At 34.7% G+C, this 15,809-nt stretch overlaps 1 protein-coding gene across 2 annotated transcripts in view; it reads left to right on the top strand.

Moving 5' to 3' along the window:
- Positions 1-15,809, top strand: part of Nlg3 (Neuroligin 3) — a 116,626-nt gene that overhangs the window by 63,297 nt on the left and 37,520 nt on the right. The window contains exon 3 of one of the 2 annotated variants that reach the window (XM_073079420.1): positions 11,080-11,232. In XM_073079420.1, the coding sequence (XP_072935521.1) occupies positions 11,080-11,232 (153 nt within the window). Of the gene's footprint in view, positions 1-11,076; positions 11,233-15,809 lie in introns of both variants that reach the window. The other variant, XM_073079419.1, reaches the window with a different exon arrangement.

Below are 15,809 nucleotides of genomic sequence, written 5' to 3'. Positions count from 1 at the left end.
TTTTAAAGGTGGTAGAACCCTATGTGATTCGACCGGCGGCACCATCGCCATACCTATTTCTGCCTAATAACAGCAGTGTTAAACGCTGCTGTGTTCTGGTTTGAAGAATATGGTAAGGGAGATAGATATACTTTTCCGAGATTACAGCTTAATCCTCTTAGCCTAGCGACGCATATATGGCGGACCTCAAATGGGAATTTGGTCTTGTCTGGGGTGCAGATGTTCATGGGTAGCAGGAGCTACTTAACATCAAGTGGATTGCATGCTTCGTCAGCTCCTCCTATAATATATAAAAAAATAATTGCAGAAGATAAAATTAAAAAAAATGTGTTTGGTACCATCTCAGATCAAAGACAAATAGTAACATAAACAGAAATAGAAATTTTATAAATGCAGCCTATATGTATATTGTATATGCCTTCTATTGATTATCAAATTTCGATCTTTGGTAGATGGAGGTTGGATAGGTTGATTATCAATAACAGCTACTAGTGCTCTAAAAGAAAATATTAGAGCGTATTAATTTATCCGATTGCTGTTTACATGAATTATGCCCATTCATTATAGTTCGTCAATTATTTATTTGCACAACGTTCGTATTTGCATCAAAATCATAATTTTAGTAACTGAAGCGAGTGTGCGTGTTTCGCGATTATGTCAGTATTGATAATGTATACGAAAATTGCATTCACTCCCAACGGCTTGCTATCATTATTCATTCATACATATTTAGAGTCTACGTATTGTTATGATATATATTCATGTTTATTGTGGCGTATGAAAGCTCTGTACAAAATTTATTAATAAATTGACAATTTTCGTCCGAATAACTTTTATCTAAATTTTTGTTTGATTGCTGAAAAGTTTGTTCGTATTAGTTCTGTACCCTTACCATGAGTTTTTACGTTTTGACAAATATGACTGTTTTGGTATTTGTTTACATACAAATTCCAAGCAGCGCCCCTAGCGGATTGTATCAGAACTATAGTGTCAGTAACGTAACATTAAATGTATAAATTGACAAAATGGCATTTTATGTTTTGTCTCTCTTTTTTTGCGAACATGTGAGGCAGACAAACAGACTTGAGCACTTACTTATTGTTACGTTTACTCAGTCTACTGAAGCAAACGGAAAATAGATTAAATAAACGTAACGTAAAATTGTGGGATCGTTTTGAAAACTCATGGTAAAGGTACTGCTTGAGAATTGATTTGTCTTTCAAAATAAATTACTTGTATATGTCACATTTTTTTTTAAATTCGCGTATTGCCTCTGTAGAAAACTAGCTACTTTTTGTGCACCTGTACATTTCTGGTAATTATATCTCTAACCATGTGTATAGGCTTTCATTTGAACGCAATATAACTTTATGCTAATTCAACCTGATTAAGAAATAGAGAACAAATTGGTTTCAAAATGCTCTAACTCTTAATAAATTAATTACTGTAAATAAATTGAATGTGAGTAGTGAATGACATAAAAAAACGTATGCCGTAGAATTTCTGGGACAGTATACAAAATACCTCGTAAAGCTGATGAATAATATTTTAATTGGACTAAATGAGATTTATTATTCGCTAACATATTTCAATATCTCGTGGGAATGCCACATATGACTAAAACGTATAATGAGGTCTAAATCACGTAATGTTAATTTACATAGATGGCGCTGCTAACTATGATTTATGCAACACAGTGTTTTGGTTTGATTGACGATTCGTATTCATGGACGCGTGAAATGATAATAAATTGCAAATGATCGATGTGAATACAATCAAATACTGGCCATTGGGACGACAACGGCACGGCACGGCACCGGTGCTGTCAGAATGTCTGTCAGTTTTGACAGTGCCGGCTATAGACAAATCTAAATAGATACCATGTGTACCAAAAGTATGAAAACAAGCGTGCCAGATTTTTTACCTATTGTAGGAGATCTACCTTTTTTTTATAATGTAAGAGTAGCAGACGAGCATGCAGTCCGCCTGATGGTAAGTGGCTACTGCCGCCCATGGACATCAGTAATCAACTCCAGATAGAATAAGATATTCCTACCTGAGGTCGGCCACAGATGCGCCGCTACACCTGAGGACTAAGCTGGAACGCCTCGGAAAAGTCTGTCTCCCTTACCACACCCTTCAAACCGGAACACAGCAGCTCCTAACACTGCTGTTTTTAGGTAGAAATAGGTGTGGCGGTGGTGCCGCCGGAGTCGAACCACAAAGGGTTCTGCCACCTTCAAACTGAACCTGAACCTGACATAAATAATTGAAATATCGATTTTGAAAAGAAAACCGAAATATAATCATAATCTTTTATCGATATTCAGCAATTAATTAATCCATCGAACAGTTCTTTGGTACTGTTCAGATAGTTATAAAAACATATACAATAACGCACTGTCCAATTCGTCATAATAGAGCTTTGCTCTGACTTTTTACACGCTAAATGCCTTTTGATACCCAAAGTACAAAATTAATCTTGCATTTATTTATATATTATATCTATGGTGCCGTTGCTGTGCCGTGACGCTGTCGTTTCAATTTAAAAAAAAACCATTCAATTCGATAGTATTGCGTGTGCTGTTGAATGAAAAATTAAAAGATTTAACTATTTAAAGGCCTAACCGCACCTACGTATTCCTGCCCTATAACCACAGTGTCAGCACTAATGTGTTCTGATTTGAAGGGCGTGGTAAGGCAGATAGACTTACAAGGTAATCCAACTTAGCGCTTGGGATTAGCACCGTATTTGTGACCGACCTTTAATATGTTTCCAATCCTATTTGGTTCCTAAATGTTGTAATTATAATTTAATTGATTGTGTAATATTTTATATTCGTATCATTATATTTTAAGTTGTAATTTTATAAAAAAATTAAGAGCACGCTGTTGATAAGTCAATTAGAAAGATACTTCACCGCCTTTAAATTGAATAAAGTCACAAAAGGATGATTTATCATTATTTATTTTTAATTATTGACAAACTAATACTACGTAATTTACGTAATAGATAAATAAGTATTTGAAGCATTTCAATTCTCAAAACTGATTACACTTTCTTGTTAGGAGCAATCAATCAATGTATTTTACTCATCTAAGGTGCGGTGCATTCACGGCGTCATCTTGTGTCAAACAGAAGACGATCATAGATCACGCAAATAGTGTCAGATGAAATTCTCGAGACATCTAATCTAGTCTTTGTGAAGATGTCTACTATCTACGTACAGTTGTTTGGAAAGATATCGGCGAACGTGCACAGAGGCCTAATGACCTAGTTCCATACCCTATGTTGTGGCAGGATTATCGGACGGATAGATACTCGTAACAATATAAACAATATAAATTGCTGGTGGTTTGTTTTCAATATTATTTTGAAAATATTATTCTTATAAGATAGTTAATTGTATCAAGCGCTACTTTGCGGAAATCCATGCTATTAAGTTAAGATCATCATCATCAGTGTAAGTTGACTCTGCGATGGTTAATCCTTAACATACGAGTACTGCATGGTTTAAAAATATATACCATCATACATATTTGTAGCGGATTGTTGCGAAGTAGTTTTAATCTTAACTTAATATACTTATAAGCTTGAAACTCTCGCTATGTCATAGTTGAAAAATTCTGTTGTTTTTAGGTATAACTTAAACATAAGCAATAATGCCTTAATTAAATTATTCTATTATAGGAAAAATTCGTAAGTGGCTTAACACGAGACCTTAGTACTATTATACCTATGTATTTTCATATTACCAAACATATTGTGATTTTTCTATCATTAATTTCAATTGATTTTCATGCTGACTAACCATTATTACTGAATCAAACTATCCATTTTTACGTAGCAAAAATCGAAATATGAAAATTTCTAGTAGACAGAAATTATTAAATGGAAATATAAAATGTATTATTAGTAACAGGAGTAAAAAGATATTTCTCGTTATTTCCAATTGGATTTATTTGAAAAGTTATTCCCAGACCTAACAATTCTTTTCCTTAGACATTTATTGCTTTGTCTTTTATTTAGCCTTGACGTTTCAATTGGAAGAATAGAAATTTATGACTTACAAAAATGAATTTCCATTAATACGCATTGGGGCGTACAAACTGACAGAGAAAGGTATATTAATCGATGGGCAGAGGTCAAGCTTACGTAAACGAAGTCGCGAGCGAAAACTAGTTATTATATTTGTATGTATGTAGGTGCCAAAGGACTCAGATACACTAGCTTATGTCTACGCCATCGTCTGCGTTTGGCAAATATGTGAAACTGTTAGTATTATGGTATCGTTGATCAATCATGATATTCCTTTGCTTTCACATAGATAGTTTTCGATTCAGCTTGACCACTCGATAGTAGTAAAAACACCGGAGTTCAATGAGATTGGTTATAGGATTTTCACGGGGATAAAGTATTAATCACTCTGTGTGCCTGGGCGTAAATTTAACGTAAAAATGAGAAAAATTTAAATAATCACTGGTTTTATACAAAAGTGAAATTACGCGACACATTTAGTATATGTCATATGTACTAATATTTCATATGAAGTAAATTGTTCATTTGCTTACTTCATTAAGCAGAAAATCAAATTCGGTCTAATTGGTACTCTATATCTTACGAGTATAGTACAAATATTACTATTTGGTAAACTTTTATTTACATCTCATTAAATTATAGGCGACTGTTTACCGATTTGCATTTACATAGAGATCTTTAGCAACCATTAATCAAAAGTCAGTATTTTTATTTGCATGTATATAAACGTATCAATCAAAGACATAAAATTCTATTACGAATGAAAAAAAATATTTTTATTAAAAATGCCGGTTTTTTATTGTTGTTCTTCATAATGTGTAAGCTACTATTTTTTCGCAATATTGTTTATTATAAGCTAAATTCTAAACGTCTTCTCAAATTGTAAGTATTCCGTTTTTACTTCCCCGGTTTTACTCGCTTGAATTGCATAGTACTACGTAGGCAAATCTTGCTTGCTTATATACAAAACGAACGAATGGAAAAATAAAGTGACCGTTTATAAATACAGATAACATAAATATATTTGGCATCCTGGCGCCGTATTGGCTGAAGGATTCGTTTCTTATCGCGGCCAAAAGATTTGACAATGAACCCTTTTTTGTATAATATTTGTCCAATCATAACAAAAGCGTAGCAAGAACACGAGAGGGTTTTTGCGTCGTGTTTGTGGTCAACCCATTATTGTCCCACTGCTGCGATCAAATAGTTCCCAATCCAAATGTAATATTGGATAACATAGCCTGTTCAATAAACAGGTTATGTTATCCTGTAATTTCGATGAATCCAATGTTATATGTTCCACCTCATATGTTAAAATCCGCTTAGTCATTTGAGCTACAGGGCATACCAAATAATGAGATATACATTCATATTAAGCACGATAAATTAACCTCTGTAATCGAGTAAAAACATAATTACAACTCCTGGGGCCATGTTTCATCCCCGGCGAGGTATCCCTGTAGTTCCGGGACAAGAATAGGGCTACGGTATCCCCTGCCTGTCGTAAGAGGCGACTAAAAGGGGGCTTCTGGGGTCGTGGGTGGCAAGAGTGGGAGCTCGAACCACTCAGCCAACGGCCCCGGGAAGGACGGCGGTATGTGTGGTCGCATACCATCGTATGCACCAGACGGTGCGGTGAGCGATAAGCTCACCTGGGCGGAGCCCGACGGGGCAATGCGCTAAGAGGACTCCGGTTGCGTTCCTTTGGAGATCCCGGAGTCCTCTACGCAGCGCTGAGGACGGCCACCGGGGGGGTTTTAGTGCGGTAAGAGTCCCACATAACCCTGTGTCGCTCCCAAGGCATCGGGTACCTTTTGAAGGTTTCCCCCTCGTCAACAAAAAAAAAAAAAAAAAAAAAAAAAAAAAAAAAAGGGGCCATGTTTCATAGTAGTCATAACATGAACAAACCCATATCTCATCATCATTTATAACTTTCGCAACAATAAGTCGGCCATACCACTTCCTCATAGAACAACACTAAAATGAAATAGAACAAAATGGGAAATATTCTAGCAAGAAATTCCGTCTTCCATTTAGAATCCTTCGATAAAATAAATAGCCTTCGCGCCGTATCGCGGATTCGTGCTGCCTGAAGCCTCCTTATCGCCACGACGGATCGACAGAGGGATCAATCTGATTTTTGTACCGCTCTTTATAAATCTAGCTATAACTTTCTTCCCGCACGTGACTTCTCCAGCGTTTTCTAGTGCTCCTCATATTGAAAAATCAATTTGATGTATTGTATTTCTTTCTTGGTAGAGTAGTGCAGTATAACTTATTACGTGAAGTTTCTGTGAAATAGATTCTTTAGATACGCTTTTTTAATGTTGGGTTATGATAATAAGAATATTAGTCTGCCCAAGTAGTATATTTTGATGGATAGCGAATTTATGTTAACAGCAATTAACGGAATAAAATTGCGCCACATTAATACTTTCAAACCTTTTGCCATTGATTGTTCCGTGAATGTTATAGTCTACCTTTTGTTACTTTCTGTTTTTAAAAGTCAAGTAATTCTTTTTGGCGCAGACTTAATGTTGTGGATTCCGTCTTATGGAAGAATACTATGCATATATTTCCACATACGTACATATGAATCTTACACACTTATAAGGTAATAAAACAGGTTGTCCTTGCTCTTATAACACAATGTATTGAATCACCGGAAAACATATTACTCCGTAATCTACGACTTCTGACACAGATATATTACGACATGTCAAATTTAAACCAAAGATGCAATAGGCTGCACAAAGTTACATTTGAAGCGATTATAGTTAAACAGAATTTAGTGTTTTGTAAATTTCTGGCACAAAGCACCAGCGCTTCACAACAACTTAGAATTGCGATATAGAGATTAAACTAGAAGACCGATTTAAACTAGTTGGCGTAGTAACAGTCTAACTTCGTACCAATATTTGGTTAGTACGCAAATATTTGTTTTGGTCCGAGTGTGTATGTACATAAATGTTAGCGAGTACATTGAACATTCCCAGAAAATCTTTGTTGAACTAACCTCGTCTGTACAAACTGTTTAATCCTGAAACATCTTGATTTATGCTCTTTAATGTTTTGTGGAAATTGTATTCTATCTTATAAATCGTTAAATATTATTGAACACTAGCTGACCCGGCAAACGTTCTGTTGCTATATAAATAAAAAAATGTTAACGGTGAACAATGCTTATCACTTAGGGCTATGAAAAATAGATAGTAGCCGATTCTCAGGCCTACTGAATATGCATATAAAATTTGGTGAAAATCTGTAAAGCCGTTTCGGAGGAGTACGGTAACTAACATTGTGACACGAGAATTTTATATATAAGATAAATAAAAACAAAAGAAGAAAGTAAAGGGCACTTGGAACAAATATTTGGATGAATAAAATTTAGAAGTATGAATATAAATAGAAAGGAATATATTAAAGAAAATAAAAACGATGACTGCAATAAAGAAGATCAAATATAAGATTGATATCGAAAAGATGGTGTAGGAAAATAAGATTTGCGTGACTCCATTAATATTATCAATAAATTTACTTATCATTCGATTGTATGAAGGTTATATTTAACGTTTACGAATGTTTAATTTTCATTCCAAGAATGCTGGAGTTTTAATAAGCCTGTCGAAATATAGTAACTTGTTATGGTTATGGAGAACTGTACTAATTGTGTTCTACTATCGTAAATAAATTATTCTATTTGATTTGAAATACTAATTGATCCAATCTAAATAAATGTTAACGAAATAAATTTAGTCTCCACGGAATTAATATATAGAATAACGATCGTAGGAATATTTGATCAAACGTAATGATAACATTTGAAACAACATCTAAACTAAAATGATTTTCTCCGAATTCTGAATTTAGTATATTGTTTGTTCTGAATAAGAAACACGAGGCGGAGTCAAATCACCCAATACGCCGATACGATTCGAAGTAAACCATGCGACATACATTATTTGATTATCGGAATATTTGCTACTTGTATTAGACAGATACGAGTATGTTTATGGGAAGGAAAAGTTATCTCGTTATTTTACTAGACACATTCGATCATATTGTAAAAGACATTCTTCACCTACCAAACTACTACTACTTCTGCCAAAAAGTGGTTACCCCTTAAAAGAATCATCTCCTATAACCATAAACAAAAATGATATTGTTTTTATTGTTTGAGCCGCGTAAGTTTTTTTGCTAGTTTTTCAAAAAAGGTTCGAACAAAAACATTTTAAGCATTAAAACATCCAAACTATATAATTATGTAGTGCATTTATGTATTCTCCTAAAGAAGTTCTTAAAAAGTCTGCAAGTATTTTTTCTCCTATATAAAAATCATTTTAAAAGAGTACTTCTTGAGTCTGGAGTTTCTCATTAAAATTCACTAAAACATTGAAGGCTCGTTCAATAGCTCTTCATAAAGTCTTATCAAAGAAGGGACGAATCATATAGATGACCACTCCGCCGGAGTCTACAATTTTATCGATCAAAGCAACACTCGTGTGGCTCTCAAAGACCTATCAAGTGACCGTTCTCCTTTATTGGTTGCCAAATGCTCATAAAAATAATATATCGATATTACACCCAGTCCTTCTGTTAGGACGCACTCCAACCGAACATATTAGTTCGGTAATGGGCTCCCAATATTTGTTTGAGTGCCGACTGTCGTTACAACTTTTGTGATTGTATATTGTTTTTTGGATAGTTTTATTGCTTCTGAGTTTAACTAGGCCGCAAATGTTCTGTTAACCATCCAATGGTTTCAAACGATTACTGGTACGGTGTCTAAAATTGAATTGTAAAAGTTTCTATAGTATCATCAAATTTAAAAGCTTTAGTTGAATGCCACCCAAGTTTTAGTCAATAAAGGATTTATAATTCTTTAGAGACTTTTCCGGCTTCGGATCTTCTGGTAACTCCTTCTTTATTCTTGTATTCTAAGTTTTGCACGTATTCTAAGTCACAGAGTATCTGCGATTTCAAAAAATATTAGCAAAAAATATTCATAAAATAGAGAAGCCTACTAAAATATTTACGTATCTTTACAATTTTATATTAATCTACACTTCATTACTTCGCACAATTTGTTTAACATAGTTTGGTTCCAAGTTAATGGCTTTCATGAAAATTATTTCAAACAAAATTATAATTGGGGGCTGTTTATTTAAAACTTTTTTAGGGGATTTTAACGTTTGGAGATAAGTTTTGGGAATTTGTTATTAAAATAAGGAAAGCGAGACTAAATTGTAGGCTCATTTACATGACTTAGGGAGTTATTGAGGAGTTTCAAGAACAGCTCTAAAATAATCAGCTGATGTAAATGAAGGCAGAATTATCTTCAATTTATGTGGAATACTTTTTAGAACTAAATTATTCAAAAGGTCGTTATCTCAATTTATGAGATGTATCAAGGTGACACCAAGATTGTTCATGCTGTAGTCTACAAGGAAGTAGCTTACAGTTGCAACTTCTTAATGTTCAATGTCTTCGTATCCAGCTTCCAACGTTTCGACTCTGTACAAGGAGTGAGCAATATTTGACCAGCTAAGAAGTCCTCAGTTTTAATTCACTTTTCTCCATTGGATTAAACTTATGGGGACATTCTAATCTATATGAAGAGCTCCTATGCACAATTTCAAACTCCTAGAAGGCGTAGTTTTTCCGGGACTAGAATAGGGCTACGGTATATCCTGCCTGTCGTAGGAGGCGACTAAAAGGGGGCTTCCGGGGTTGCGGGCGGCAAGAGTGGGAGCTCGAACCGTCCAGCAAGCGACCCCGGGAAGGACGGCGGTATGTGTGGTCGCATACCGTCGTAAACACTACATGGTGTGGGAGGAGCGAAAACTGCTCCCACAGGGTAGAGCCCGTTGGGCATCGCCCTTGGAGGGCCTTGTGTTCCGTTGGAGATCCCGGAGTTCTCCAACAAGCGTTGAGAACGGCCACCGGGGGGGTTTTAGTGCGGTAAAAATCCCACATAACCCGGCGTCGCTCCCACGTCGTCGGGTACCTTTTGAAGGTTTCCCCCTCGAGAAAAAGAAAAAGAAAGGTCTAGTAGTTTAAGCAAAATCCCCTGGCGCGCCACTTACATTTAAATTTAAACACCTTGTAAAGTTCAGCCAAAGTCCATTACAAAGAGACGGAAAGAATAGAACAATCTATACTTATAATTTTGTAAAATATTACATTTTAATATAATTACATATTATAAATAAGTTCAAATTCGACCTGAAATAGAAAATGAAACCAATAGAACGTATCATAAAGATAAAAAGTAAGTAAGCCTAGCGTCCTTCAGGAATGACGGTCGGAAGCCGTTTTATTAAACCTCCCATTTAGCGGAATGGCGTCACACGCCCTCCATTCCCTTTTTATATTTCATCCTCACAAATTAAAGCCAAGGGACTTTTGTTTTTTACGTCTTTCTTGTCTATGATACAAGATTTTAGTGACATTGCTGCCATTACGTTAATTGTAAAAAAGAAGGATTTTTAGTCTGTCAGCAATCTTGGTTTTGTTGTTTTACAGCAGCCTTTGTGAAGATTTAGTTAGACGGATAACAAAAGGTTGTTTTTAAAGTCCGATGAAAATTGGATGGTCAACCACAAACGCGACTTTTATTTTAATTAGTAAAGGGTGTCCGATTATTTGGAGAGGGGGGACTATTTACTAATATTGACAACAAAAGCAATGTTTCTGTAAGACTTTGAGTATCTTGTGATCGTCGTGAACCCATTTCTGTCCCATTCTTGGGCGAAAAACCCTTCTCGGTGAGAGGGTATAGGTCTTCACCCGCCGCACTGGTCAAGTGCGAATACCAATTCCATTCAGAAGTCTACGAAGACTTAATACATTTTTGAGTACTTCTTTATGATTTTTAGGCGTGTAGTTTTCCTTACCGTTTGGCAAGTGATAATTAATTTCTTATTTTCTCGTCTCGCGACTCATTATGTGCCTTCTTATCCTTCATAACAAAACATAGCAGCGCTAATTCCGTTGATTTATGTATTTTCATATTAAATTTAGACATTTTATTTCAGCAGGTGTAAGAGACGCTGTGGCGAGGTATCCAGTCCTGGTGTTCGTTCACGGTGAGAGCTACGAGTGGAGTTCTGGAAATCCATATGACGGGACTGTCCTGGCGTCGCATGCGGGCCTCGTGGTGGTCACCATCAACTACCGGTTGGGAATTTTGGGTAAGTCTTTCCTATCTATATAATACATTTTTTGTTACAACTGTGTTTTAAATCAGTGCAGAGTAGAGTAGGGTCGCTAATTATTATTTTTTTAATTTTAAAAATATTTTACAAAAAAAATCAGTTAGAATCCATTATTATCCTATATATTTTGTTATCAACCATACTTATGTTTTGCCAACTATAAATCTATATTTGAAAATTTCTTCATACAAGATATTGTAATTTTTGAATCTTTGGCAAAAATGGATAGATCGATTATTAAAAACGGGGGTTACTCACGTAAAACATTTATGATTATGTTGCAGAGATTGATATCGCTTATGACAGCCGAACAGCGTTAATCACTGCATCGTATGTCTTTCGAGATGACGCTACGATTTTATTACCGTAATCGAGTTTTTGCGACATTTCGCGATGTTTGCTGCTCTCTCGTATACGGGTTTACGGCTTATTTATGTGTTTAATCGGGTTTTATGTTATGTACTGATCCCCGGGGGGTCATGCGTTGACTTTCTTGGAAGCATATATTTCTAGAAGAAATAATTTTGACGTTGTATTAAGATTTTGATAAATACAGATATAATAGATTCGTTATATAGTCCGTATCACCATATAATAATTATTATTATGTGTTTGTACAAAAAGAGAGAAAAGTGGTTAAGTTTAATATGCTGGTTATATGCAGACGAAATCGCCACCAGAAACTAGTATACTATATTCGGTCGTAAATACGAATAAAGTTGTCAAAGCGTCTTACGAAGCACGTCTCAAATGAATGATGATCACGTTGAGGTAACCTTCATCTACGCAGGACGTTTCCCGGGAATAATGGCTGGACCTGTCATTTAATTTCCTTTTTACCACCCGAGTAAGTGCTAGGAATTTTTCTAGAATTTTCCCCTAGGTATTTTCGTGACAGCTCAATATAGGTACACTCATTTGTTACTTCCAAATTTTGTGTTATAACTGGTTCTATGTTAAATGCCGCGTTCGCACACGTGCCAAACATCAACAAACAGTTACAAATTCAAACGTGAGGATAGACCGATTTATTTGGTTTTTGTAGATTTGCAAGTGCTTGTAACCGATGAAATGAAATATCGGTTTCTTTGTAAATCAAACCTTGGCCACACGGCCGCATGTTTATGCGTTTGAAGCGGTTTGAAGTAAGTCTTGAATAGTAGTTAAAGTATTTAAATATAAGACAACGCCATCTAGTGACTTGTTTTTCAATAATATAATTTGTAACTTTCGTTACCAGAATCACTTTTTAAATGTACCCTACAGCTCGTAATTTGTACAAACACAATGTATTATTTCTTTAAACAGAACCACTGTTGTCTCCTTAAACTTTTAAAGGTATTTTTGTTACGATCATAAATCTTGTTCGCTAAACTTTGACACCAAAATCCACATGGAATCCTCGCTGGGATAATGGAGGACTTTCAACAGGACTCAAGCTAAGTTTGAGGGCTTTAAAAACTTCCCGGAATTATTGTCTCGCAGGATAATATGGTGCTTAGCGGCAATTCTGCTTTATTTCGGCCATTGTGTGGCGGAGGCGGAATGACGCTCTTCAGATGTCTTGTATTAACATGTTTGTGTAACTTGTTTCAATAGGGATTGAAAGCCAAAATTGTATCAATTGTTTACTTTATGACTGTGGAGGATAATTTTTGAGCGTATGTATGTACGTTTGTGTGTATATATATATATATATATATATATATATATATATATATATATATATATATATATACATCCCATATATATATATATATGGGTCCCTCTATTGCCAACTTATCATATAATGCTGCGCAGAAATGTTTGTGGGATGTATATATATATGTGTGTGTGTATGTGTGTGTGTGTGTGTATGTTTATCTCATTCTTTGGCACGCCCTACAATTTAAACTGCTTGACAGATTTTAACGTATGTGGTATCGTTATATTCTCCTAAATTGTACGAGGAACGCAGGCTATAATATTTGTCTAGTTGAAATATTATTCATACATCTCAGTGTGTAAATAAAACTTATTATACTCTACTACACAGCCGAAGCGACGTTAAAAAGATAGTTATCTATTTCCAGAGCGAAGGAATAAATTAAATAAATTCCAAGAATGTGCCTCGTTAAGCTCTCAAACGAATGCTTGAATGTTATTACATATCACAATGTAGAGACAATGTCGACGGATCTAAGTTATGTAGAGCTGTAGCGATCTTAGTCTGCGTTATATTGTACAGTTACGGAGTTCCGTGAGTTAGTCAAATTGTTTCATATAGGTACCTACTCTACAGTTACACAGAGTTGTCGGAAAATTTTGTAGTAAAGTAAGGAAAAGTTACTCGTGTTTAGTCTTTACGAAATACATTTTAATTTAAGTTTTTAAATGCACTGAATGCAGCAAATACAGAATGGCTTCATGGTTGAAACTTTTTTGTATAATATATGGAATAGCAAACAAGGATGCAGTACACCTGATGATAAGTGGCTACTGCCATCCATGGACATCTGAGTAGTCAACCCCATATTAGATTAGCTTTTTACCTATAGTTGGCCACAGATGCGTAACTACTCCTGAGAAGTAAGTAGAAACGCCTTGGATAAGTACGTCTCCTTTACCACAACCGTTTCAAAAACGGACACGGCAGCGTTTACCACTGGTGAAATAGGACAATAATAGGTGTGACGGTGGTGTCTTCGGAGTCGAACGACAAAGAGTTCTAATGCCTTCAAAATTAAGATATAATGTATTGAATTTGAGATTTAAACCATTTAGCATTATAGTTGGTTATTAAATAATAAAAGAAGAAAATAAATATCTGCTTCAGGAAAGTCATTAAGCAATATAGGCATATGTTAATGAAATAAGATAATATTCACAAATAAATTCATGTAATTTAATCGGATTGTGTAATAAAATGTAGAATTTGTAGTATATTTGAAATTGTAAATATCCATAACTCCTGAGGATACGATTAATACGACTGAGTAATATTTTCGATGCCTTATTAATTTTAGCTTAGATTTATTAACATCAAAATAAATATTATTTAACTTACAAAATATTGAGCTACGAATTTCAGTTTTACTTCACGAGGTGTTAAAAGGTTTTAAGCGTAACTTTAAATCATTAAACGGAAAGGTCGGCTTTAATTAATATCACGTTATAAATGTCTTTATTAATAACATGGAGTGAGCGTCAGAACAAAAGGGAAATTAATTAACATAATGATATTAAAGTAGAGAATCATTATAAAAGCAAAAACACCCAACTACATAATGCATCCAACAATATCTTATTATTTTAAAAACTGTAAGATATTTGAAACTGAAGGGGGGAAGTACCAAAAAATTAGACATCTTTATATAAATTATATATATATTTCTTATGTGTGTGTGTATGTCACTGAACTCCTCCTAAACGACTGGACTGATTTTGATGAAATTTGTTGTGTGTGTTCAAGGGGACTTGAGAATGGTTTAGATTCACAATTTAGTCCCTGGGAGAAGGTTTTTAAATTAATTTTTAATTCGTAAGTAGTTATAGAATCGGAAACTATGCATTTGATCAAGTGATGATCTTTAGCAAAGTTGTTGTCCAAGAGCCCACGAGGGCTTGGGAGTTGGTAAGACCAATTTTCGACAGATGGCACCACTGTCATTTCCATACAGGTACAAATTTTCCGTTTTATGTGTGTCATATTATTTCTTTAAAATGCGGGCGAAGCCGCAGGCACCACTAGTAATATATAAATACTCTATAAAAATCCTTTTGAAATAATATTTAGCACCTATATGCTAGTATTAGGTGTACTTGTAGCACCATAGTTGAACCACGAAAATTTCCACAAATTCAAAAGTAAAATTTAAGCAATTATGTGTGGTTAAAGGTATCTCGGCTTACTTCGTAAATAGTTTCCAGTTTTGAATTAAAATTTAAAAAGTATAAATTTCAATAGATATTGCCGAGAGCTGAACAAGGGGTAATATAATCATCAGCGGCCGTGAAGTGGAAATATTAAATTACTCGGCAAGAATAAATAAATTCGCAAAGGATATTATTCGAAATTTCGGAAACTTCGCAAATTGTTTGAGGAAGTACCGTTAGTATTCATTGTACAGTTAAAAACAATTCGCCTGTTGAAATAGCTCGCGTAATAGGTTTGTTGGCGTGAAATATGTACTTCATTCTATAATTTGAGTTTGAATTTACGATTACCGTTATGGCGCATTCGGAATTACAGCGCTAAGTGTGTATCAAATTTAGTGTGATTGTTTCGAATTTTTGCTCATTTTATCCGCTGCAGTGCGCCACCAATTTGGGTGTTTATTTAATGAAATCCTCCGTCACTTAATTTGGTCCATTAACAACAAATTTCAAAGTATTTTCTGTGTTTATGTACTTAGTAATAGAAAAAGCTCCTGTTTAAAATCCGTCCTCTTAAATGATCAATGAAATTGTGTGTTGTCTACCATTTAATATTAAAGTTCTAGTTAGCAAAAGAAAGCCTATTAAAAAGGTTATAAAATGTAGGCTATATTGCTTAATATTTAATGAAGTTACTA

This window comes from Epargyreus clarus, unplaced genomic scaffold (assembly GCF_041222505.1).
Source record: "Epargyreus clarus isolate Ecla_fem2 unplaced genomic scaffold, WU_Ecla_fem_2.2 ptg000014l, whole genome shotgun sequence".
In the NCBI taxonomy this organism is placed as follows: Eukaryota; Metazoa; Arthropoda; class Insecta; order Lepidoptera; family Hesperiidae; genus Epargyreus; species Epargyreus clarus.
The sequence above is the reverse complement of the archived record's forward strand: the minus strand, read 5'-3'. Positions and strand labels throughout refer to the sequence as shown.